Below are 25,328 nucleotides of genomic sequence, written 5' to 3'. Positions count from 1 at the left end.
CGTCCCCTCGCCGGCGGGACACACCCCCGCCCCTCCTCCGCTCCGCCAGTTCCCGCCGGACCCACCGGGCGGCGGACGGCGGAGAGAGCGGGCGGGCGAGGCGGAGAGCGGCGGCGGCGGCGGCGGCGGCGGCGGCGGCGCGGGAGGGAAGGGGCGCGCGGCAGGCCCACGGGGAGCCGCCCGGGGCGCAAGGAGCCCGCGTGCCCTCCCGGACCGTCCCTGTCCCGGGGCCGTACCTGTGGGCGCCAGGAGCCCCGGCGGCGACGCGGGGGCCGGAGTGTTGGGTGGCCCCGGGACCCGAGAAGCGGGGCAAGAAGCGGGAGCCGGACCGGGATGAGAAGGTGACGCCGCTGGAGGGCGCCACTCTCTTTGTGGGGGGGAAGATGCTGGCCTACTGCGTGCAGGACGCCACGGTGGTGGATGTGGAGAAGCGGAGGAACCCCTCCAAGCACTACGTGAGTACTGCCCCTACCGACCCCTGCGGGGGGTTGGCCGGAGACACCCCCCCCTCCCGAGGACCCCCGGGGGCCCCCCTCGCCCTCACCCGCTCAGTCCCGGAGCTAAGTGCCCACAGGGCAGCCCTCGGCTGTGGAGTTTCTTCGCAGGGCTGTGATCTCCAGGGAAGCCTTCTCTGTCCTTTCTCCACTCCCCCCGCCCCCCGTTTTCTTTTTTTGGCATTGGAATTGGCAAGTGGCTGCCCTTGTCTGTTACAACGGTGAAGTCATCTGTCCGCCTGAGCTTTGATGGATTGTGGGGGGAGCTTTTGTCAAGCCCTAGCTGAGTAGCTCCGTTGGGAAAGAGCATCTCCTGGCCCTCCCTGGGGGCTTTTGGGTCGCTCACTCTCGCGCCGCCCCGTGAGTCTTTCTGAGGCTTGTCCTGGGGAAGGAAGCCTCGTGCTGTCCTCCCACGTTTGCTCTGGTCCTTGCCTCCCTAGGCCTGGGTCTGGGGGCAGAGGGAAGCCGCCGCGCCCCCTGCCCCACCTCCACCCTCAGCCCTGAGCTTTGATTTCCTTCTTAAAGTCATTGTGTCCGTCGGTGTGAGGAGAATTGTGGCTTTTCCTTTTATCCCTTCTCTGGACGTGACCCTTAACCGGGTTCATTTCCTCTTAAGTGATGCTCCGTCTCCAGACACGAGGAGGCAAATGTTTGCTGTGGTCTCCAAGGAACGGCCGGCTGCCCCTCCCCCTTCCTTCCCCACAATTAATGAGAAGGGGCTAAGGTTGATTGAGCCGAGCTGAGCCCCGGGTCTGTGTGACACGTCCCCCTTTCATCTCAGCCGGTCCTGTCTTGCCATCCTTCGCACCTTAGGAAGTAAACATGGTGTCCTTGATGGCTGAGGACGCCTGTCTGAACCGCTTTGCTTCTGTACTTGAGAAAGAAGAGACAGCCAGGCACGCAAAGCAGAAGGGCTGCATCTTATTTGCAAATTAGGCACTTAAAGGAGGATTTAGAATGCTCAAAGCATTAATTTTAACAATTAAAACAGGCTGTAGGTTGCTGCCCTAGACTGCACATTGCTCTCTGAGAAATGGCTTTTATTTCTCTCTTGGAAGAGGACTAAGGTTTGTGCCAACGTCAACGTCAGCCTCAGGCTGCTCTTTCTGTCTGTATCACCAATAGCTCTGAACTTTGGGGCTTTTTTTTTTTTTTTTAAGAATCGAATAAATGGGCCTGGGCTCAGATTGGAGAGGAGGTAAACTAAGGAGTCTGGTTCCTGACCAGACAGAGAGGTGGGTGCCCATGGGGGGGGGGGGGGGGGAGTTGTTCCTTGCTTGACTCAGCAAGCATCTTCATTTCAAGAAAGCTCCTTTTAGAGGACTTGGGTTACTATGTGGTCACCCTGCTCCAGGTACAGATGTCCATTTGCACATCCCAGCACTTAGTATCAAGTTGGCCTTCCTAACCATTTTTTTCAGACGTGGCAGGCTAAGTTTTAGGGGTTCTCTTTTCTAGTCGTCAGTTAAGGCAGGCCCTGCATTCAACAGATGGCACTCTCTGCTCTGAGACCCACGTGGTGCTTTTTCGTGGTGCTCTCGATTTTACGTGAAACATCTGATCTTAGCTCTGACCAGTGATGTCCAAGATTACAGATGTTGAATGTACTGGCAACAAGCCAGAAAGGTTGCTAAAACAACTGGGTACCCACTGCAGACGGCACTGAAAGGTGGTTAGTGCTGGGGCTGGGGGAGGGTCCTGTTCAAAGCCTGGCTTGGCCACTAACTAGCTATGTGACTTTGGGCAAGTTATTTAACTTCTGTGGGACTCAGCGTTCCTCATTTTTAAAGTGAGGATAATAATAGTACTATTTCATAGAGTGGTCTGGAGAATTAAATGAGATCATCCATGAAAAGCACTTAGCACAGTTCCTGGCAGGTAACAAGCCCTCACTAAATGATAGCTTACTATTGGTGAGATTCTGACTAAGAAAGCACTTTTGAAAAGTAGCTATTAATGGTCTGGCAAAAAAGAGGGAAAGAGTTCGGGTTTTCAGATTGATAATAACTTGTTGTATGTGAAAAACACAAAAGAAGTCCTGTCTGATTCCCTTGAAATGATCATTTCCTCTCTTTTTGTAGACAGCGTTTCCCAGGACATCTCTGCTTCCCATGTAAGAATCGACATTATGTTTGGGACAGGGAGTGATGTCACTGAACAGCTGGGGCCATACAGGGCTCTAAAATAAGGTTGTAGAAAACAATTAAAGGAGAAAGTGTTATATGTTGTCGAATTGTGGAGCTGGCAGGACTCATCAGGCTCACCACCCCCCCACCCCCCGCATTTTACAGAAGAGGAAATGGAGGGAAATGGAGACGGGATAAAGTCACTTGCAACACAACCATTCACAACACCTGGGTTTAACTGGCATTTTGAACATGGCGTGGGTTTTGTTCATCTAAGTACCCTTAAGTCTGGTTGGAGTTGACTAGGAAATCAAGTATCTGGTGATAGTAAGAGGTTCCTACGTATTTGGGGCATTAATGGGGCATAATATAAGGAGAGGGGACCCAATAATAGAAAGTGTCAGCTGGGCTCATAGCGGCAGGAGGAGCAGGTTGGGGGAGCTTGTGCCTCTGAAGCTTAGGATCTCCTCCCCTCATGGTGCTTCTACGGTGGATACCACACACCAGAAGGTCAAGTGTCCTGGGTAAGGTACTCTGGTGTGGGTAGCTGGCAGGATGCGCTCAGCCCAAGTCGCAGATGTTCTGGAAGCCCTCTGCACTGGAGAAGCATACCCCCTTCCCGCCTCTCCTCCACTGATGGTGAATTCTTATTCTGTGGCTTGGCACATTGCAGAGCAGAGAGTTTTTATGGGATGTGCACGTTAGCTGGAGCTGGCTGATGAGAAGCCTGGGGCCCAAGCAGGAGGGGCTCTGCTGGCTGCAGAACACTGGGAACACAGTGGAAAGTTTTTCTCAGGACATCCAGCAAAGGGTGTGCTTGTCTCCAGGACAAGGGGGAGCTGCCTAAACACCGAGGGTCTTGTGCTTTTAGTCTGTTTATGAAAAGACAGGCAAGTGGCTTCTATTGTTTGGATGGTGCTGTCAGCCCTTGCTTCCTTCCTCTCTGCCAAGCCCCTGCTTGGGTGGGGTTCAGGGGAAGTGGGCACCTGCCACTTAGACCAGGCTCCCTGCCGTGGAGTTGGGCTCCTCGCTTGACTTTTATGAGTTGCCCCTGGGGAGATCTTAGGTCAAGTGACTTTGGCCTCAGACCGCTTGTCTTTCAAATGGTCCTGATGATGCTGGATGCAACCTGCAGATACCTTCATATAAACATTTTCCATAAGAATTCTAGTTCAGGTTTACCATAATTCTTTGCACTCACATGCACGTGTAGGTGTGTGTCAAGTCATATGGCACTGGAGAGAAGCTCGTTTATCTAGAACAAAGTATTTGTTTGGATTTGGGAGGCATTGTGCTTTTACAGTGGTTTCCTTTCCTGATTGTTTATTTCAGACAAATATCAGTCATGAATGTTTTGATCCTCTACAGGACTCTTTAGGGAATGCGAATAATAGCCATTGTTAGCAGTTACCATCAGCGGTGCCAAACACTTAACATTCATGATTTCGTGTGATTCCTACAGTTCATCAGATGTACCCTAATGCACCCTAACCTGGGTATGTTCTTTGATTTCTTTCGAGAGGTGGGTTAACTTGCAAAGGTTAGAGATTGCCCAGAGTCTCCCAGTTAGTATAAGGCAGATCTGGGTAAACAGGTTAGCTTACCTGCTAAGGAGGATATGAACCTAAAATGGGGCCCTTTCATCAACTAAAGTCAGGGTGGGGAGACCAGGCTCGGGCTTGCATGTCACTGAGAGAGCAGTGCATGGTGGTCTTGAGGACTGCTTCACTGTATGTCCCGTGGGACATTCGCCTCATGCCACAGAGTTCGTGAAAGCAGTGGAGGTGAGTTTGTGAAAGCAACGGAGGGCGAGCATGGTGAGGCAGGGAGAATGGAGTGGATCCAGGATGATATCTGGTCCCCACTGATGCAGGAGGTGATGAATTAAGGATCAACACTGTGGAAATAGTACATCCTCTTGTATGTTTAGATCATCACAGAATTTGGTCTTGGTCCTGGGAGTACATTTTTAGGAATTGGCTCTAGACCCATTCATTTCTCTGCCCTTCATTTTTTCTCTAAGCCCTTAGAGTGTGGATCCAGTGTTATAGGAGGAAGGATGTGCAGCTGTAGAAAGGGTCTTCTGAAGGCCAGTTCCATTACCAAATGAGTGTTGTTGGGTAGATCGGGGTTTGAATCCCACCTCTGGCCCTTCCTAGCTGTGCCACTCTGGGCTTCAGTTTCCTCACTTGTAACCTCACAGGACTTTTGGAGAATTGATTTGAGATAATTCTGGGTAAAGCATTCTACTTAGTACCTGGTCCCTACCATGCTCATTCAACATATTCTAGTTTCCATCTGGTGTTCCTTCCGTTTGATGATCACCAAAACACTAGAGTACATGTAAGACCTGGTAGGTGAAGCTGAGAGAAAAGGAAAGGCTGAGGCAAAAATGGAAAGACCAGCTGCTCATAGTGTGATGGGAAATTGGGCTACATGCCCCATGGAAAACACCCAACACACAACAGAAACAGATAAACAAGGAGCAGCTGTTCAGACCTGGAGGGCTTCCTGGAGCAGATCTAGTAATGGCTGCTATAAGTTGGGAAGGGGAAGGGAAGGGACATGGGTTAAGGAAGAGGAGTAGAGAGGTCATCCAGTAAGGGCAAGGTCAAACAGGACCCTAGCCCCAAGGTCAGTACTACACATGGGTTACTCTTGCCTGCTTTCTTTTTCTCTTTTTGTCTCTGTCTTTCCCTCTTACACAAACACATACACATACACACAAGAACAGTTTTTTCTCCTTTTCCAAGGAGGCGAGTGAGTGATCCAGGGGTGATTCACGGGTCTGACAAAGCTTCCTGCTCATGGAACAACCAACCACATCCTACTGGCCTTTGGAACATGGAGCACAACCAGCCATTTATCATGGCCCTTTTGGGACCTGAGTGCGGGTTTGGAGGGGGTGAGGACAGATCAGGATTGGAATCACCGTGTGTGGTGGCAGGCAGAGGGGAAGTGAAGGGAAGGGAAAAATAAACCTATTTGATGTTAGAGGAGACTTATTCCAGCTCCAGAAACGTAAGTGCCAGCTGCTGCATTTTCCAAAGAGATATTCCAGGGCCAGCATGAGTTAATGGCCAGTGGAGGCCATGAATTAGAGAAGTGTTAGGACCTAGGACTTTGGGATTGCATGGCAGTCCCCTGGAAATTGCCTTCTAATTTCCTCAGCCTGAGTCACTGACCAGACTAGTTCTTGGCCAGAAAAAGTCTAACAGGCAACCCTGTTCCCTTTTGCCTCTTAATTAAACAAAATCAAACAAATAATAGAGTTATGCATATGGTAGTTACACTTACTCCTCTTGAGTTCTGAGAATCCAGGAAAAATCATAATGGATTAGGACAGGGATCCAGGGAACAGGAAGGACAAGGGGTGTGTGTGGGAAATGAGGTGGAGCTCTGGCTTTGGAAACAGGTTCTGAGCCAGGGCCAGGGCTGTTCTCTGCCATGACAATTGCCAAAAATAATGGAAGCGTCCAGTAGGGCTATCAGCATTTCAAGAGGTGATTCCCAGAGCTGCATGTGACTTCTCGCCTGGGCCAGGCTGCCGCCGCCTGGAGTGGAGTCAGCCACAGGAAAGCAGGTGAACGGAGAGGTCAGGGGTCTGGACGTGTGCACAGGAGGGCCTGAGGGCAAACCACAGGAAGGCCCCTTTCGTGCCCGCGAGTAACCTCTAGACAAGGCACCACTTTGGCAACAAGTGCTGAGCTGAGTCCAGTGAGGGTGTCAAGATGCACAGTGAGAAGGGGAAGACTCAGAAGGCGAGTACTGACTATGTGCCAGGCAGTGTAGAAGGTACTTTTTAGAGGGCCTTTTGTTTGAACTATGTGACAACCATATGAGGTAGGGAGGTGTTTCTTATCCCGACTTTGCAGATGTATAATTTGAGGCTCGCGGTGTTTTTGTGACTCTCAGAGTAATTGAGTGGCAAGGCTGGGATTCTACCCTGGTCTCTGACACTGAAGTCTGTGAGGTTGTCGCTGTCTTCCCCTTCAGAGCTGGGTCAGTGAGGGAGGGCTATGAAAATAACCAAGGGGTTCAGGTCATGTGCATCTGGAAGGCTGCGTTGTGGGAGAGCACCTGGGCTCTGCAGGCCCCAGGCTGGAAGCCTGTCTCCACCACTGGCTACCATGGGACCCAGTGCAAGCTACTTCTTTCTCTGAACCTGTTTCCTCATCTGTAAAAAAACATAAAATGTGGGGGAAATAGGACCTAGCTCGTTGGGTGGTGGTGAAGATTCAATGGGTTCATAAATGTGAAGAGCTTCGAACAGTCCCCGGCACGTGTTAAGCACAACATAGGTCATAGCTTTAATAACGAGGAAATCCTAAAGCTTTTCAGGAGGGGGAGTGCTCTCTGTGAACTGGAGTTTTCAGGGAAGCCGGGCTGGGACAGGCAGGCTCATCCTGGGCTTTGAGGAGTAATTAGGATTTGGATGGGAAGGAGTAGGGTTTAGGTGGGAAAAGCGGGGAAGGGCATTCCAAGGAAGGGAAAGGCAAAGGTCCTGGAGGTGGAATCTGCCAGGAAAACAAGGGCAAAACCCATGTGGGGGAGGAGGATAAGGAGAAAGGTCGGGGGTAGCTTCTGAGAGCCTCAAATGCCAGTTGAGGGAACTCAGTTTGTTGTGTAGACACCTCCTCACAGTATTCCTTGGGAGAATCATTCCTCTGCTTCTTAGGACTGGAGCCGACTGTCACTGTGGGGTCCTTCGGGTGGGCCCCAGAGCTGGGTTGTTCTGGCAGCCACGGCTGGGACGGAGGTGAGAACCGGAGCCCTTTTTCTGGTTCTGCATTGGTTCTTTAGTTGACGGGCCAGAGCCCAGCCCTCTCTGTTTATAGCTCTTACTCGGAGGGGTCAGGCTGCCTCATAAAAGTTGATTGCACCCCAGAGGTCTTGGGTGGGGTAGGAGGTGGAGGAGAGAGGATGCAGCTGGGAGTGAGGCAGGGGCTGCTTCGGGCCTCATCGGTGGAGGGCCCCGGCGGGCTGGGCCTGGTGCCACAGCAGTGTGCTCGGTGGGGTGATTTCCATCCACACTCCCCAGTACCCCAGTAGCAAGAGAAAGGAAACTCCTATCCTTTTGGTTTTTAAAATAATATTGGGGCTGTTGGGTGGCTCAGTCGGTTGGGCGGCCGACTTTGGCTCAGGTCATGATCTCACAGCTCATGAATTCAAGCCCTGTGTTGGCCTCTGTGCTGACAGCTCAGAGCGTGGAGCCTGCTTGGGATTCTGTATTCCCCTCTCTCTCTGCCCCTCCCCTGCTCGCATTCTCATTCTCTCTCTGTCTCTCTCTCTCTCTCTCAAAAATAAATAAACATTAAAAAAATCAAAAAATAATATTTAGCTTTTTTTCTTTTTTACTTATTTTTTTTTGTAAAGATTTTTTTATGTTTGAGAGAGAGAGTGCGTGCACCCACGTGGAGGTGTGCATGTGGGGGAGGGGGGCAGAGAGAGAGAGCGGGAGACACAGAATTGAAAGCTGGCTCCAGGCTCTGAGCTGTCAGCACAGAGCCCAACATAGGGCTCGAACCCACGAGCAGTGAGATCATGACCTGAGCCGAAGTGGGACGCTTAATCGACTGAGCCACCCAGGTGCCCCATATTTTTACTTATTCTTTTTTAAGTAAACTCTACCCCTAATGTGGGGCTCGAACTCAAAATCCCGAGATCAGGAGTCTCTTGCTGTATCAACTGAGCCAGCCAGCACCCCAGGAAACCCCTATCTCTATAGGGCCTGGGGGCTAGCTTTAAACAGCTTGCTGGGAGCCTAGGTTGTCACCCCAAACATTCACACTAATGTTGCCTTCTGCTTCAACATGTCTCTGAACTGGTTTTAGTTTTAAATACAATGCTTCAGATTACCTCTTCATTTATTTAAACCCCTGCCACACTGTCAGATATTCCAGTAAGCCTGATTCTTAGGGAAAATGGAATAATAACAATAACAGCTAACATTTCTGAGTGCTTTCTACGTGCTACGAGTTTTACACAGAAACTCTCCAAACAGCCCCCCAAAGCGTGTAGTTACCTCTGGCCTCCACATCGTGCAGGTGAGGACACTGAGGCCCAGAGAGCTTAAATAAATTGCCAAACACCATGCGGCTAATAGGCTACATATGGAGAGGAGCCTGCTGGCTCCAGATCTGCCCTGTCCCCACAGCCTCACAGCCCCTCAGTCACACGTTCCACCTGGGGAGACCAGGCCCTGAGGAGATTCCACCTGAGGCCTGGCTGCTTGGCTTCTCCACATGTGAGACCTTCCACAGGTCACCGTCCCCTTCTAGATCTCCAATTGCCCTTCTAGTAAATGGGGTGATTGCTTCCTTGCTGGCCTGCCTTGCAGAGGGGAGGGTGGGTGTGAAAGCTGCTTGGGGAAGTGCTGAGCCCAGAGACTCTGTGAAGGGTTCCTGAGTCCCTCAATCGAGCTTCTCATGTGTGTGGGGCTAGGGATGTTTTACAAAGGGGAGCTGTTCCTGACCTCCAGGGAATTTTTCATACAAGGTTTCCTGGCCCTGCTCTGTCCCCTGAGAAGCCTCGTAGCCAGGGTGGACTGAGGATCACCTTAGGCCCTCATTGAAGACATCTTCTAGAAAAGTGCCTCTGGGAACTACACTTTGCTTCTTTCCATGCCTGTCATTTTTGTGAATGGGAAGAGACAGAGCTATTTCCAGTCACATCTCTCTGCTATTACCTGAGGGGAGGAAGTGACGTCAGGCGCTGAGTTAGCAAAGGGGAAACAGCTGGCCGTCCTGCCCCTCCACTTGGCTCTTTCTCTGACCGTTTGCTGTCATTTCCCTTTGGCCGGGTGAGGAAGCCACCCTCCCCAAGCCAGGGTGGAGGGACATGTAGGATGGGGACAGAGTCCCTTCCTCTGTGTGTGTCAGTGCAGCATAAATTATGCAGGGGCCCCCAGTCTGTCTCTGGGATCCCTGGAGCCTGGTGGAAATGGATCACTGCTAACTTTGGGGAGTGAGGAGTAGGGAATCACGAGCTAGCAGGGTCTACCGGGTGGGGTAAGGGATTGAGTGGGTGTGGGCCAGTCTGTACTTTGGCCTGTCGCTAGTGGTCCCGGGCAGAGAGCCCTTGCTGTTTCCCTTTATTCTGGGAATATTTTCTCTTGGTAATAAAGGAGACCTTGGCCTGTATTACGTAGACATCATCATCATCCAGCTACCATGCATTGAATTCCTGGTTTATGCCAGGCACTGCCAGGCCTTTTGTTTATAATCTCTGGTCCCCACCCAGCCCCGAAGGCATGCATTTTTAACCCCATATTACTCCTGTGGAAACTACCGTGCAGAAAGCATAGGTTGCATCATTATTAGCCTTGCACAAAGCCAGGCGTGTTTGACCCCTTGCCCCCAGCCTGTGCCTGTTTCACACTGTCACCGTGCTTTACACACTTGGTCCCTCTCCAGGGCTGGCCCCAGGGGTAGCGGGGCCTTCTGCCCACCGAGCATGCTGTCCTCCTGTGGAAGGGTTCTTTGTTGAGAAAGCCTGCCTTGCCGCTTTTGCCCACCTAAGGGTTCTGAGTGTGAAGGGATTGTCCCTGCTTGAAGTGGCTGCTTTGCAAAGTCTTTCACGGTAGGCCCCGTTCTGACCCAGCTTTGTTCTGTTTCCTGATGGCCCAGACCCAAAGGGCTATTTTAAGGGACTCGCCTGTGTGGGAGAATTTCTCTTTGTAACAACATCGGAGGCAGCCTAGCTGGCCTGGCATGGTGCTGGCAGCAGGGCTCTGACAGAGTGAAACTCTCCCCTGAATTCGGCCCCTGGGCTGGAATTGATTCATCGAGCTCTCAGCTAGGTGCCTGGCACCTGGAAGGGACACACAGTCACTTGTCAGTGGGGGCAGGGCTTCCGGAGGCGACTACCCAGAGGTTTCTGCTGCTCTGAGCCCTGGTGGGTTGGCAAACTGGTCCTTCTCTCAGAGTTCAGGTCTATAATAGGACAATGTCCGAACTTTGGTTCAAGCCAGGATTAATTATTTACTTTAGTCATCGCTCATGGGCAGCTGGAGAAGGGCAGCCTCATTTCTCCATGATTTCTGGATGTAGCAGCTCCCAGGCAGGGGAAGTAGGGGAGTTGAGTAAGAGTGTGAGTGGAGCCCCTTCTAGGTACAGGCACTGGGCTGGGGCTTCCCCTCCATCCACTGTGTCCTTTAATCCCCACAAACCCTGAGCACTGACCCTGTTTTGTAGACGAGGAAACCAAGGCTCGGAGAGATGCCCCACCTTGCCCTCTATCGCATGGCAGCAAATGGCACACGTGGGGTTTGAACCCAGGTCTCTCCAGCAACAAAGCCTATGATGGTTCCAGTGTGCTCCCTGGAGATTGGATGGATTGCCCCCAGTGGTTGGGTGTCTAATTAGGAGTTCTCATTTTATTCCAGCCCGCAGCTGGAAGCATCCATACATGCCAAAACTAGGTGCATTTGGTCTTTCCCTGCCTTCTCTGTGTCTGTATTTCGCCCTCTGCCATGTGCATCCATAAAGGTCATGGCCATGATTTGAGCTCTGCTGGGGTACGGAACGCTGCAGCCTGGCCCTGAGGCTTAAGAAGGGGAGCAGACCCAGAGGGAGTGTGCACAGTGTGGGTTCCCTTGGGAGGCTGAGGACCTGTGGCTTTGTACATGGCTTTGTCTCCTGAGGATTTTGAGGCTGGGGGTCTAGGGAGTGTATCACATGGGATGAAACTTAAAGGGTCAGGATGAAACCCTTGGGTCCTCTGCCCACTCTGACCTCCCACTGAGCCCCTCCATCAACACATGATATGGTTGGGATAAGATAACAAACCTCTCACTACTGAGTTTGAACCCCTGGCAGGGTCTGGCTTCTATTTTGGGATTTAAATTTTTATTCCCCTTGAGCTCTTGTCCAGAGCCACTTTTGAAGGCCTGGCCTTTCAGATGCTCGAGATGATGGGGGCTCTGCATCCTGTCTTTGCGGATGGTGACTTTGTGGCCACAGCACTGTGGAGTAGGGGGACATTTAATTCTGGACACTTGCCACCTGCTGCTTACTCAGGCTAGATGGGGCTCTGGCAGCCCTGAGAAGGCCTCAGAGGCCAGTAGTTGGAATTTGAGAACAAGAGGGTGGGGGCAAGGGCACCGATGGCCTTGGCCACATGAGCTCCAGCTCGGAAGCCTCTTACTAGCTTTTCTCACTTCGTCAAGTTTCTTCATGTCTGTAGACCTCATTTTTCTAATCTGTAAAATGGGAATGACAATGCTACCTAGCCCATATGATTGTTACTCTCTACTGTGCCTGACATAAGGTAGCTGTTCAGTAAATGGCAGTTATTGTTACCATTATTATCATGGTCTTCCTTCATGGTTTTACTCCGTTTCTGCCACCTCCCAGAAGCTTCCCTGATGCCACCTGTTATAACATTTCCTGCCTATAAATTTTTATGATGTTTATCGTTTTTACCACTTGTATGGCACTTACCAAGAATGGCCTTGGTTGGTCAGCTTTTGGCAGGCCCATGTCTGGTGTGCCTGATTGATGGAAAAGCTCCTCCGGGGATGGACCTCGATGTGCTACCGACTCGGTCATTCAATTAGCCATTCGTCAACATTTCAGCGTTGATTGTGTCCCTACCGCTGGGAACACAGGAGGGCAGATAAAAATCGCTGCCCTTTTTGAGTTGACATTCTGACAGGGGAAGGAAGACAATGAACAAACCTATTTTAGGTAAAATACACAGTGTGTTAGATGGGGAATAAATGTGGTACAGAAACCTGGGGTCGGGGGAGGGGGACCAGAGATGGTGGTGGTAGTTTTGTTATTTCATAGAGGGTGGCTGGGGACATGCCCACTGCACAGTGACTTTTGAGTAAGGTCTGTGGGAGGTGAGGCAGAAAGGTGTACAGATACTTGGGGGAGAGTTGTTGAGGGTGAGGCAATAGCCAGTGCTAAGGCCCTGAGGTGGGACTCTACTTGGCCTTTCCAGAGAAAAGGCTGGGCAGGCCACATGGAAGAGGTGAGGGGGAGAGCAGTGGGCAGTGAGGTCAGACAGGTAAAGGGGCCAAGGAGGGCCTTGCATCCCTCTTGGAAATGAGCATGGTGCTTGCTCAGGACTTGTTGAAGACTGAAACTGGCCCCCAAACTGCAGAGAGGTTGCTCTGGGGACTGTGTTTGAGTTGGACCCTGACCTTCTAAGAAAGACTCTCTGGGGAAGCACAGCAGTGTCATGGATAGGAGTTCCAACACCCCAAAGGCAGCGCACTTGTTAGGGCGTTTCACTGACTGAACATTAGTTTTGTACCTACTGTGCACAAGGCACCGAGCTGAAAGCAGTTCCTTCAGCTGGAAGCCAGGGGGTGGGGGCTCCTGCTAAGGCAGCAAGCAGCACAGTCCTTTCCTCTTTAACACCTCCTCCCCATGCTAGCAGAAGGTCTGGGTCACAGCAGGTCTTTGATCAGTGGGATAAATACATGGACAAACACTTCATTCTGTTAAAGTCCCTTCCTCCTACCCCACTCCTTTTTTTTTTTTTTTAAAGAACCATAGCTTTTAACTTACAATTATAGAAATGGCTTTTTTGAAGTTCAAAGTATATATTCCTATTGATGTAATTTTGTAAATGGTGTCAAAATTCTCAGGCTAGTCCACCAAAACCTTTCGCATCCATGAAGTCGATGGAAGATGTCTCCGGTTCACCTACATGTGGGCTAGCCTGGGAAGCTAAACTCTATGTGTCATGTCCAGGAAAACTGTCTTCCAGTGTTCACAGTTCACAGGCTAAATGCGGTTGATGATGATGATGATGACAATGACAGTGGTGACGATGATAATGATGACGATAATGGTGGCACTGATTGTGTGCCAGCCTATCTTCTAGGCATTTTACTCATTTAATCCTTATAGCAATCCGAGGAGAAGAACACTATTATATTTCTTACACTATTGATAAGAAAATGGAGACCAAAGGTCATAGGCTAGGGAGAAGCAGAGCAGGGCCCCAGAGTCCTTTGGGAAACCTTACTTCCTGGCCTTTCAGGGAATCCTGCCAGCCAGCCTTGCCACAGCCAGCCCTGGTTGGCCATTTGTAGAAGACCTTATATGGAGGACTTTGTCATTAGGTGTAAGAATGGAGTTAACAAGTGTCAGAGTCAGGGAAGCAAAGTCGGGGGTGGCCAGCAGGAGTGGCCCCTCTTTGTTCCCAAGACAGGAAAAACCATTTGTCCCTGGAACCTGACACTGCAGGGAGTGGGTTTGCAGGGGGTGTGGTTATCTTCCTGGGCCATTTACAAGTCCAGCACATGGGGGGTGGGGAACACTGTGTGTTGGTGGAGGCCAGATTAGAGTGTCTGGCAAGAAGTTTCTGACACCTAGACCATTCTGCTCTCTGCAAAGCCCAGCAGGTGGCTGGGCTGGTACTTTAGCTAGGAGGAGGGGCACCTCCCCACCCTGCCCCGTTGAGTTTATTGTTGGAAGGAGGTGGGTCCTAACCAGTCTGCTCCCTCCTTCTGGGCCTCAAAATAAACAGCAGCTGTTGGCTACATCACCTCTGTCAGCTACCAGTCTGTCAACAGTGGCTGGCTCTCTCTTGGCCCTGCCCCTTCTGGGTATAATGGCACAGGACATTGGGGGACCATTGGCTTTGCCCTACAGAGCCTGCCTTGCTAGCCAGCTGGTGTGGCCTCTTGCCCAGCACTGGCCTCTTGGCCACCCACTGGCACTGTCCCCTCCTGCCCTGCAGTGAGGTAGGTCCTCATGGTGGCCATAGACTCAAGCTTGAGTCTGACATCAGTTCAGCTCCTGGCTCGGCCACTCAGCTGGTGACCTTGGATAACTCTGAGCCTCTATTTTCTTCTCTGTAAATCAGGTAATAGTATGTCTGTCACAGTAGAGGATTATGACCAGTGCTACACAGGCAGCTAGAGTGAAGTCACTGAAGCCAGTCTGCCACGTTTGAATCCCACCTTTGCCAATCAAGAGCTCTGTGACTTTGGGGGAGGTGCTGAAGCTCTCCATGCCTCAGTTTTCTCATCTGTACAGCGTGGGTAATAAAAGCATCTCTCGGGCTGGTAGTGAGGATTAAGTAGGTTAATACATATAAAGCCTTCAAAAGGGTGCCAGGCACAGAGGAAGAGCTTGATGAATGGAATAGCGTGTGCTCCCATTGGCAGATAAAGCAGGACATCTCCTAAAAGAATCATTCACGTGTACATATCCAAGAGCTGACAGAATGACTCTCCTCCTAACCTGACTTCTATGTGGCTGTGCTAATTTGCTTGGCTTTTTTTCTAGCCCGCATTCAGAACTTACACTTGAGGGGCTGGGAGTGGTGGTAGAACTGGTTATAAAGCAGGATGGAGGCATGAAAACAGAGAGCTGGGATTTCTATTCTATTTGGCAGTGGTTCTGCTGATGTAATGTAAGAAATGGAAAGATCATGTCTGTGGCCAAGGACTGCCTTCAGCTGTGGGCAGATCCCTCTCTGGGGTTGACTAGTTATCTCTGCTCATGTGCAAGCCCCAAGATGTTCTTCCATATGATCTCTGCAACCTCCCCATGGGCCAGCTTGCTTTGGCTTCCCCCTGGCTCCATACTCTGGGAAACTCTTGTTATCTTTGGCTTTCTCTTGAATTTGTCCTTCCTTTTGGAAAGATTATGCTGGGAACCCCCATTAGAGAATCTAGACCACAAAGTCATCATTCTGCAAAAGAAAAAAACAAAAGCACTCGATCCCAGTTGTGCTGGGCTACAGTGCCAGGCATCATAGTGGAGACACAACCCCCCAGTAAAGAGACCCCCACCCAGGATGGAGCATTTGCACTGTCTCCCCAGGAGCCTGATCCTTTAAGAGAGGTGCCCTGCCTGGGCATGGGGTCCTGTCTTCTCCATGCTGCCTTTGTCAATTGTCTAAGGAGAGAGGTCAGCTGCAGTTTCATTGCCAACATCTGGGGATGTCACCTTCTAATAGACAGTGAAGAGAATGGGTAGGAGGAAAGGAAAGTAGAGGAAAGTAGAAAGTCATTGAGAGCAAGAGCTTCAGAACCAGATCGCCTAAGTTCAAATTTTAGCTCTGCCATTTATTTTAGCTCTGCCAAGCTCTGCCTTGGGCAAGTCACTTAACTCCTCTGCTTCAGTTTCCTGTTCTGTGATATGGGGATAGTAACAGTGCCTTCCTCATTGCTGGGAGGATTCCATGAGATCATGATGATGAAAGCACTTAGAACCATGCCCTGGAGAGAGTTAGTGCTACCCCGAGTGTCACTGTTGTCATCTGAGAGGGCACAGCAGGTGGAGTCTGTGTCCCATCAGCCCAGAACCTCTGGGACCTGCTGGATATATATTTAGAACCTGTGAGAGGCTCATGGTGTTTGTGACAGAGGCATCTCGGCTGGAGCTTGTGGTGTGTTCTAGAGAAAAGGGAGTGTGAAGATTCACATCAGCAGGTGATTGAATGCCGACTCCCACGTTTCCTATCTGAGTGTCTGTGAATGAGTAGCTCCACCCCTCAGCTCAGTTTCCTCAGCCAACGGTGTCCATGCCCTCCCTGTAGGGTCACTAATGAGAACCCGACACAGCATAAGGTATCCAGTGGTCACTCCCCATGGTGGCCGCTTGTACTGTCTCAAGGCTTAGCAAGGGGACCAGGAGGATGGTCAGTCCAGGCTGAGTTTTCTGGCTGGGAACCTTATATTGCACTCTTTGCTGCATCTCCTCCGTGATGAGCAGCTCTGGGTATTGATGGCTGCACGGCTGCCCTTGCAGAGTACTTTCTGCTGGTACCAGGTTGCTGAGCTCACAACCTTAATCTCTGCTGCTGAGGGACCCTCGAGGAAGCAGTATGGGTCTCCTGCCTGTTCCACAGATGAGGAAAGGCTCAGAAAGGCACATGGCTTCTGTGGGCACCCCACCCTGTACCCCCGGGCTCACCTGAGTTCACCTGCCACTGACTCCTGTAGTTTCGAGGACCCTGACAGTTCCCCACCTCACCTCTTTGTATGAGGGCTTTCTCCAGCCTGCGGTACCACGGAAGCTTGCTCGACCCCAGCAGGTACACTTGAGGAAGGGCAGGGGAAGGGGTGGGGGTGAGTTATCATCCCAGGGGGTTGCCCTAAGCTGTGGGGGCAGGAGTTGATGTCTCCACTGCCTGCCCTTCCCTGGGAGGATTCTGAGGTGAGTTCCAGCCAGAACATCAGGAGATCCCCAGCAGTATGAAGCCTCAGATGCCCACAGCAGTAACCTACTCATTAGCACAACCTTTATTGGCCTTTGTCCTTTCCTGGTCTCGCTTTCTGTTCCTCCTCACCTGGGGCTTCTGGAAACCTCTCCCTAACAGGCAGGCTGCACTCATGGCCTTGTCTTAGAGTCTGCTTTGAACCAAAACTAGGATAGCAAACTTCTGCTATAGCACGTGGTGGAGCTAGGACTGGACACCTCTGTCTGTGACTCAGTCCCCCAAGCCATGCTGTGTTTCTGGAGATTTCTGGGCCTCTTTTATAGAGGAGTCAGAAAAGGTCCTTGTTTGATGCAGGTCTTTTTAGCTAATAAGAGGGCAGTTTTGGGGCGCCTGGGTGGCTCAGTCAGTTAAGCCTTCGACTTCAACTCAGGTCATGATCTTACGGTTTGTGGGTTTGAGCCCCGCGTCAGGCTCTGTGCTGCCAGCTCAGAGCCTGGAGCCTGCTTCGGTTTCTGTGTGTCTCCCTCTCTCTCTGCCCCTCCCCCACTCGCACTCTGTTTCTCTTTCTCAAAAATAAATAAACATTAAAAAAATTTTTTTAAAAAGGGCAGTTTCTGGAGTGAGTCAGAGTGGACAGGGCTGAAGAATACTTACCAGTACAACAGCTTCATCAGAGAGGGAGCTCAGTGCAAACACCGGGGACAGAATCTTGGCCTTGGAAACGTGGGAATCTGACCTTATATGGACTTGCCCCAGGAAAGAAAGAAACAAACAAGGGACTTAGGGATAAATAGAAATCAAATATCTTTATCCATAAAGGTGAGGCTGGGAGGGGCAGTGTAAGCGTCTGAGGAAACAAGGTTGGGGGCCTTTGTGCCAGGTGCCACAGGACACGTGTGAGCAGGACACTCGGGTTTGTTGTCAAATTCCTGTTTGTATCTGGCTGGTTGGATCTGTTGTAATCTGGCTACTTGGCAGGGATTTGGACATTATGAACATTAAAACCTCTTGTGACAGTATTCAAAATTTTGGCAAGACTGGTTCAGAAGAATAAAGGGAGATAAGGAGTGTGTGTGTGCGCATGTGTGTGTGTTTGAGTGTGGAGTGCATGTGTATTTGGAGATGTGTAGTGTGTGTGTGTGTGTGTGTGTGTTGGCAGATGTTTGTGTATATAGGTGTATGTGTGTGTGTGTTTACGAGTGTGTTTGGGCATGGTATGTTTTGTGCATTGTACAGGCTGTTGGATCATTGTTCATCGGGCATATTCCTGGGCCATCTTTTATCCTTGAGAGGTCCTTATGGTCAGGTTAGGGGATCCAAGAATACTTAGATGGCATAAAATCGTCCCATAGATCATCACATATACCTTCCAGTAGCTACCTTTCATCCTTTCTCCAGTGCCTCTTCTGTCAGACAGGTTCCCACAGACCTCCCCTCCTTCTCACAAAAGAAGGATCAGGTTACTCCCATTTTATAGTTGAGGAGACGGGGAATCAGGGTAAGTCACTTACTCAAAGGTGATACAGGTTAGTGGCAGAGCTGGGATCTGACCAGCTTCTTAACTCCCACCTTCTCCTGCCTCTTTGACCTGAGAAGGGTGACCTGGGAGCTGGGATTCTGCTGTGGCTCTGGCTGTGCAGGAGAGACCTTCCTACCCCTCTGGGTAACTTGCTCTGGAAACCTCCCTTCCAGCTTCCGTGGAAGCCGTGAGGAAGAAGCATGGGGGGCAGGAAGGCTGGCCGCGGGGCTGCATGGCTGGTGGAGGCTTGCCGGGGGACCCAGCTCTGGGAACAAGTTGTTGTGGCCGCAGCAGGGTGGAGATGGAAGAGGTCCTGCAAAAAAACAGGGAAGGAGGGAGGAAGCGAGAGAAGTCCCTGAGGTCACTCCCCTGGGCCTCAGAGACGGGGTGCTGTGGAAAGTGTACTCAGATAAGGAAACTTACACCTACATTTAATCCCTCAAGAGCCAGTCTCCCTCCTGTTTGCAGTAAGGAGGTTACACATCCAGATGTGTGGACATATGGGGCATTGCAAACCTGTCAGTGTTATCTGTTACGTGATTTACCCTCTAACAGGGATGGGCAGGGGCTGGATTCCTGGAAGGAATAGAAGATCGAGATTTCGTCAGTGCGAGTTCTTGGCAGACAGAGGCAGTGGGGCCACTGGGATTGCCTGGCCGTTCTCATCCACGAGAGCTCACGTCAGTACAGTGGGAAATCCCACGGAATCTGCAGTCCCAGATGTGAGTCTGTGTGGGGGGCATTTGGGATTTACTCACAGGGCTCAATATTCTTTGGTCCCTGAGTGCGTGAGAGAGGGCCCCCTTGTACCCAGCCAGCTGCATGACTCCAATCAGCTCTTGGGAAGCAGATAGTTCCGGCCAGCAGAGAACCTTAAAGGGCCACCTCTGCCCCACCCACATATCCCCAACATCAGCCAGGGTGGACCCCGGGAAGCAGGTGGACTCATGCAAGGCAGCGTGAGCAGCACAAATTTTCAAAAGCCATTATCTGATAACTTCCCAGCCCCAACGCTGTTGGTATGAGGTGTTATCTAATACGGTGTTAACCCTTGTGGATGTGTTTGGCTCTCTGCTGACTTGGATTAGGATGTGGAATACTACAGTAGTTACAGGTGAGTCAGAGCCCCTACAAGCCATGTGACTTTGGGGAAATTATTTAATCTCCCAGGCCTCAGTTGCCTCATCTGTAAAATGAGGATAATAAAAGTAGCACACATTCCTAGAGTTGGTGGCAGTTATAGAAGTGGTATTAATGGCAACATCACAGGCAACAGTGGGAGCTTGGCGTCCTGGCTGAGCTCCCTGGGTGATGGTGGCAGACAGCACCCCATTGGTGCTGTTAGCCCCCCTCCCTTTTGGGAACAGCTTTATTGAGATAAAATTCTCATACCATACAACTGACCCATTTTTTTTTTTAATTTTTTAACTTTTATTTATTTTTGAGACAGAGACAGAGCATGAACGGGGGAGGGGCAGAGAGAGAGGGAGACACAGAATCGGAAGCAGGCTCCAGGCTCTGAGCCATCATCCCAGAGCCCTACGCGGGGCTCGAACTCACGGACCGCGAGATCGTGACCTGAGCTGAAGTCGGACGCTTAACCGACTGAGCCACCCAGGCGCCCCACAACTGACCCATTTAAAGCGTATAATTTAGTGGCTTTCAGCATACTCATAGGGTTGTGCAACCACCACCACAGTCAATTTCAGAACATTTTCGTTATCGCCAAAAGCAAGAATTCTTTAGCCATCACCTACAAACCCCCCTCCTCCAGTTGGTCCCCAGCCCTCAGAAACCACAAATTTATTTTCTCTCCTTGTGGATTTGCCTGTTCCGTGTGGTCTTTGGTGATGGGCATCTTTCAGTGGCATAATGGTTTCAAGGTTCATCCACTGTCAGCCCTTTGGATGGCTTGTAGGGCAAGCTTGGTTCATTCCCCGTGGTGGCTGAGGAGCCCTGGGCATAAACCCTCATAGTGGCCTTGGCAGGGCTGGCCCATGGTCCTGAGTGCAGCTTCCACTGGAGCATTTCCTCTCCCTACCCTGTGTAGCATGTGGATTTTCTCCCCGCCATAGCACCTTGAAACTGGCTGAGGCTGGGTCTTGTAGGAAAATGTTGAACTTGCTTGTGGTTTATTCCCGTTACTTCCTCTGGCCTTGTCAGTGACTTGGGGGAAGGGTGGAAACTGTGCAAAGCCTTTACTGATCCCAGAGTCCCCCAGAGACTCTCCTTCCGGGAGGGGATGGGGAGAGAGGATAAAAGAATCTTTATTTGTTTTTAACGTTGACTAACTCCCCAGCCCCCTTACCAAGTTCTGGTGAAAGTTGCCGGGTTCCTGGTCAGCTTCTTCCCTCGAGAAGCAGGGTCATGGGACTTCTCTCTTGGGGACAGCTGACGGGGAAGTTGCCAGAGTGCTCTGGAGGAGGGCTCTGCATGTGCAGCCAGACTGTGTTTGTCTCCTCTAGCTAGAGCTGGACTACTGCACAACTGGTGAGTCTGTGAGGGGGTGTTGAGCTGCAAGTAATTAATTCACACCTGAAACTCTCCTAAACCATATGGAAATGTATCATCTTACCTTCAATGCAGTTCCCATGCAGATAGCAAGAAATTATAATTTCTAAAACCTATCCCCATTAATGAACATTTGGGTTGTGTCCAACTTTTTTTTTTTCTTTTTTGCTATTGTAAACAGTGCTGCCCTAAACATGCATATATATTTTTTTGGGAATTGCGGCTACTATTTTTGGAGGATAATTATTGAAGAGACATTGATGGGTAAGAGAATCTGGGGTTTATGTCAGGTAGGTCAGTCCACATTTAATCCATTCTCCTATTCCATCTGTATCTAAATCCTTACAATGAGAAGTGATGTTTACAATGAAGGCCCTCGTGGATTCCTGATGTTTGTGGAATCAATTCAAGAATATTGTTATTATCTTGCATTTTTTTCCAACCTGTGGTTGGGTATCAGGCTAAAATAATATTTAAAAACAAAAGATGCAACATAAAGGACTTTCTAAGCATAATATTTGGTATATTCTATACCCTTGAGTGTAGTTAGTGGTTTTGTTCAAGAGATTATGTGCTTCCCCGTTGGAAAGTACGGGATGAAAAGTCTTAACAATACCAAGTGTTGGTTAGACTATGGGGAAGTGGGAACGCGGTTATGCTGCTGGTGGAATTGTTACTTGGTTCAACCACTTGGGAAAAGAATTTAGCAATATTTAAATTACTAAGTTTAGTAATTTAATAAAGTTGAAAATGTGCACATCCTGTGACCTAGTAGTTCCACTGCTAGGTGGATACCCTAGACTCAGGGTCTAAAGAAACTCTCCCAAATGCACACAGAAAGACATGTACGAGGATTTTTATTGCTGTGTATTTATAAGAGTGAAAATTGGCATATCGGTCAGGACGGGATGGGTTACGCTACCAGAACAAACAGCCCTGAAGTTTTATTTCTTGCTTATACTCCCTGTCCTTTGGAAGGAATAGGGATCTCTGCTCATTGTAGGCAATTCGGGTCTGAGGCTGACAAAGGCTTCAGAGTGTTTGCACAGTCCCTCGGGCAGGGAAAGGGAGTGCAGCAGTGTCTGGCAGTGGCTATTATTATTATCATTATTATTATTTAAGTATATTTTTATTTTGAGAGCGAGAGAGTGAATGCAGCGGAGGGACAGAGAGAGAGGGAGAGAGAATCCCAAGCAGGCTCCGCATCATCAGTGCAGAGCCCAAGGCAGGGCTTGAACCCATGAGCAATGAGATCATGACCCAAGCCGAAATCAAGAGGTGGATGCTTAACCAACTGAGCCACCCAGACATCCCAGTGGCAATTGAATACTTCTCTCCATGGAACATTATTAAGCCATAAAAAGGAATGGAGCACTAATTCGTACTTCAGCGTGGATGAACCTGGAAAACAGTATGCTAATTGAAAGAAGCCAGACACAAGGGACCACGTAGTGTGTGATTCCACTAATATGAAATGCCCAGAATAGACAAATCCAGAGAAACAGAAAGTAGATCAGTAGTTTTCAGAGGTTGGGGGTAAAGGGGAATGAGATGTGACTGCTAATGGTTATGCAGTTTCTTTTTGGGATGATGAAGGTATTTGGCAAGTAGGTAGTGGCGATAGTCACATAACTCTGAGAATGTACTAAAAATACCGAATTATACACTTTCAAATGGTGAATTTAATGGTATATGAATTATATACTTCAGTTTAAAAAAAAAATACATCTGCAAGCAACACATTTTACTGGCCAAAGAATCTGGTCACACCCAGCTTCAAGTTGTCGAGAGGAAACACGATCCTACTATGTGCCTGGGATGAGATATTCCAGAGACCTGGAATATTCTGTGAATTTCAACTGGAAATTTGGAATAACACAAATACAGGAGAAGAGGATAGATAAAGAAGTATGGTGTGCAGGAGTCTTTCCTTACCTGGAGTTTCTCTTGCTGTGGATTCAGTTACTTGAAGTTAACTGTAGGAGATGGAGATGATCCTCCTTCCGACATAAGATCAGAAGGTCAGTAAGTATTGTAACATCACGTCACAATGAGTACCTCATTCACCTCACTTCATCTCACCATGTAGGCATTTTCTCATCTCACATCGTCATGAGAAGAAGGGTGAGTACAGTACAATAAGATATTTTCAGAGAGAGACAGACCACATTCACATAACTTTTACAGGCGAACCTTGGAGATACTGCAGGTTTGGTTCCAGACCACAGCAATAAGCGAAGATCTCAATAAAGTGAGTCTAATGAATGTTTGGGTTTTCCAGTGCGTGTAAAAGTTACATTGACATTATATTGTAGTCTATTAAGTGTGCAATAGCATTATGTCTAAAAAAAAAACCAATGTATATACCTTAATTTAAAAATATTGCTAAAAAATGCTAAACATCATCCAAGCTTTTAGCGAGTATAATCACTGATCACAGATAATATCACATAACAAATTTAATAATAATAATAATAATAATGGAAAGTTTAAAATATTGTGAGAATTACCAAAATGTGACACAGAGACACGAAGTGAGCAAATGCTATTGGAAGGCTCCAGGCCCTGAGCTGTCAGCACAGAGCCCGATGTGGGTCTTAAACTCATGAACCATGATATGACCTGAACTGAAGTCAGACGCTTAGCCGACTAAGTCACCCAGGCACCCCCTAAAAATTTTCCAAGTAAAAGCACAATAATACAATTTCAAAATTTAAAAAGTAAGTTAATAAAAATTAAAAATATAAAAAGAAAGCTCAGGACCCCGTGTCTTGGTTCTTTGGTACAGAAGTCTGGCCTAATTCTGAATTTGGAAAGGTTTCAAAAAAGGCAGGAGCATCTGAGCATAGGTTTGATTACAGCACAGAATTTGATTGTCCCTTGAAATAGCAGAGGTGGTAATTAGATGCAAATTCACCCTTTGAGTGAGCCCCAACTGGGAATGGAGCTTACCTGTTCAATGCCTTGGTGGAGTTTATTGTACATTAGGAAGACTGTAGCATCAAGAGGTTCTGGTTGCTTCCTTTGGAGTGGACCTCACTGCTGCTGTGCCTGGCTTTCTTCACACTACTTCAGCCACCATTCCAGCCCAGGCCTTCAGCCCTGGACCCTAGGAGCTCCCAAATGGCTTATAGTCCCAACTCCTAATCATCCTGGCAGACCTGTGCCACAGTTAACATCTCTTGGTATTGCTTTGGTTGGGTCACTTTCTTGTTTAAAAACCCTCAGTGGCGGGGTGTCTGGGTGGCTCAGTCCAACTTAGGCTCAGATCGTGATCTCACGGTTCATGGGTTTGAGCCCCGCATCAGGCTCTGCGCTGACAGCTCAGAGCCTGGAGCCTGCTTCAGATTCTGTGTCTCCCCCTCTCTCTGCCCCTGCCCTGCTCATGCTGCCTCTCTCTCTCTGTGTCAAAAATAAACATTAAAAAAAATTATTAAAAAAAAAAACAACTCTCAGTGGCTCCATATTGCTTGACAAATTAGCCTCTGCTAGGAAATTAGGGCTTCAGTGGGATGGAAGGACTAGATGGGGTAGTGGGGATTAACATCAAGACTGAGTCCTTGTCCTTGTAGAACCACAGGGTAAGAGAGAGGCCCCCACATGGGTGGCTAAATAGTATGATGTGAATTCTCTGTGGAGATACAAAAGCAGATGTGTGCATGAGTGAATGTGCATGTGTATGCACCCGTGAGTGTGTGTTTGTCTGTTTTAATGGATGGCTTACTATGTGCCTGGCACTGTTGAGTGCTTTTTGAAAATTGTCTCATTTAGTCCCTACAACCACTGTGTGAAGTAGATATTAACTCATCCCCATCAAACCAAAGAAGAAAGAGTCTTAGCCAGGGTGTTAGAGCCCGCGATTGGTGGGGCTGGGAGTCAGAGCCAGGCACCCTTGTCTTCCGGGCTTGTGCTCTTAATCCTTGGGTTACTAAAGGAGGAAGGGGGGATAGACAAGGTTTCTCTGAGGAGGCAGCAATAGAGCAGGCGACAGCTGATGGGGAGCAGAGAGGAGCCCCAGTGTGGGAACTTGGGGCATGGGGAGAGACTGGGGTATGAGTAAAGCTGGGCTGAGGTACAGGGCTGGAATGTCCTGCTGCGAGTTCAGACTTCCCTGCAAGAACGTGGAGGCCCTGGAGGTGTTGCTTGACATGACCCAGGGTGTGTTTAAAGATGCAGCCCCACACGAGGTGCAACGGATCGATTAGACTCCAGAGACGGGAGAAACCTGGAAGACCAGTCGGGAGGCGATGGCAGTGTGGTGCAGCCTCGTCTGACGTGTGGCTCAGGTTCTCAACTCAGCAAGGAGGGTCAAAATTACCTTGGAACGTCTCTTAAATTGCCCATCCAGTTTAGTGTCGAGGGCGCTTTGTATGTGAATCTGTGCAGCATGAGAACCACCAAACTGGCATAAAAGAGAAATAAAAGACAAGTCAGTGTCGGTGTCCGGCGTCCAGACCAGTCCACCTGCAGTATAACAGGGGAGGATGGGGTGCTAGCTGTGCGGCTGCTTTCAAGACCTACTCCGTTATGCTCCAAGATTAAGCC

The 25,328-nt window shown here is 49.6% G+C and overlaps 1 protein-coding gene across 1 annotated transcript in view; it reads left to right on the top strand.

Annotated features, from left to right (window-relative positions):
- Positions 1 to 242: 242 nt before the first annotated feature.
- The window catches only part of SH3PXD2A (SH3 and PX domains 2A), a 235,716-nt gene continuing 210,630 nt past the window's right edge, over positions 243 to 25,328 (top strand). The window contains 1 exon segment of the mRNA XM_042960172.1: positions 243 to 455. Coding sequence (XP_042816106.1) covers positions 384 to 455 — 72 coding nt within the window. The 5' untranslated portion in view covers positions 243 to 383.

This window comes from Panthera tigris, chromosome D2 (genome assembly GCF_018350195.1).
Source record: "Panthera tigris isolate Pti1 chromosome D2, P.tigris_Pti1_mat1.1, whole genome shotgun sequence".
In the NCBI taxonomy this organism is placed as follows: domain Eukaryota; kingdom Metazoa; phylum Chordata; class Mammalia; order Carnivora; family Felidae; genus Panthera; species Panthera tigris.
The sequence above is the reverse complement of the archived record's forward strand: the minus strand, read 5'-3'. Positions and strand labels throughout refer to the sequence as shown.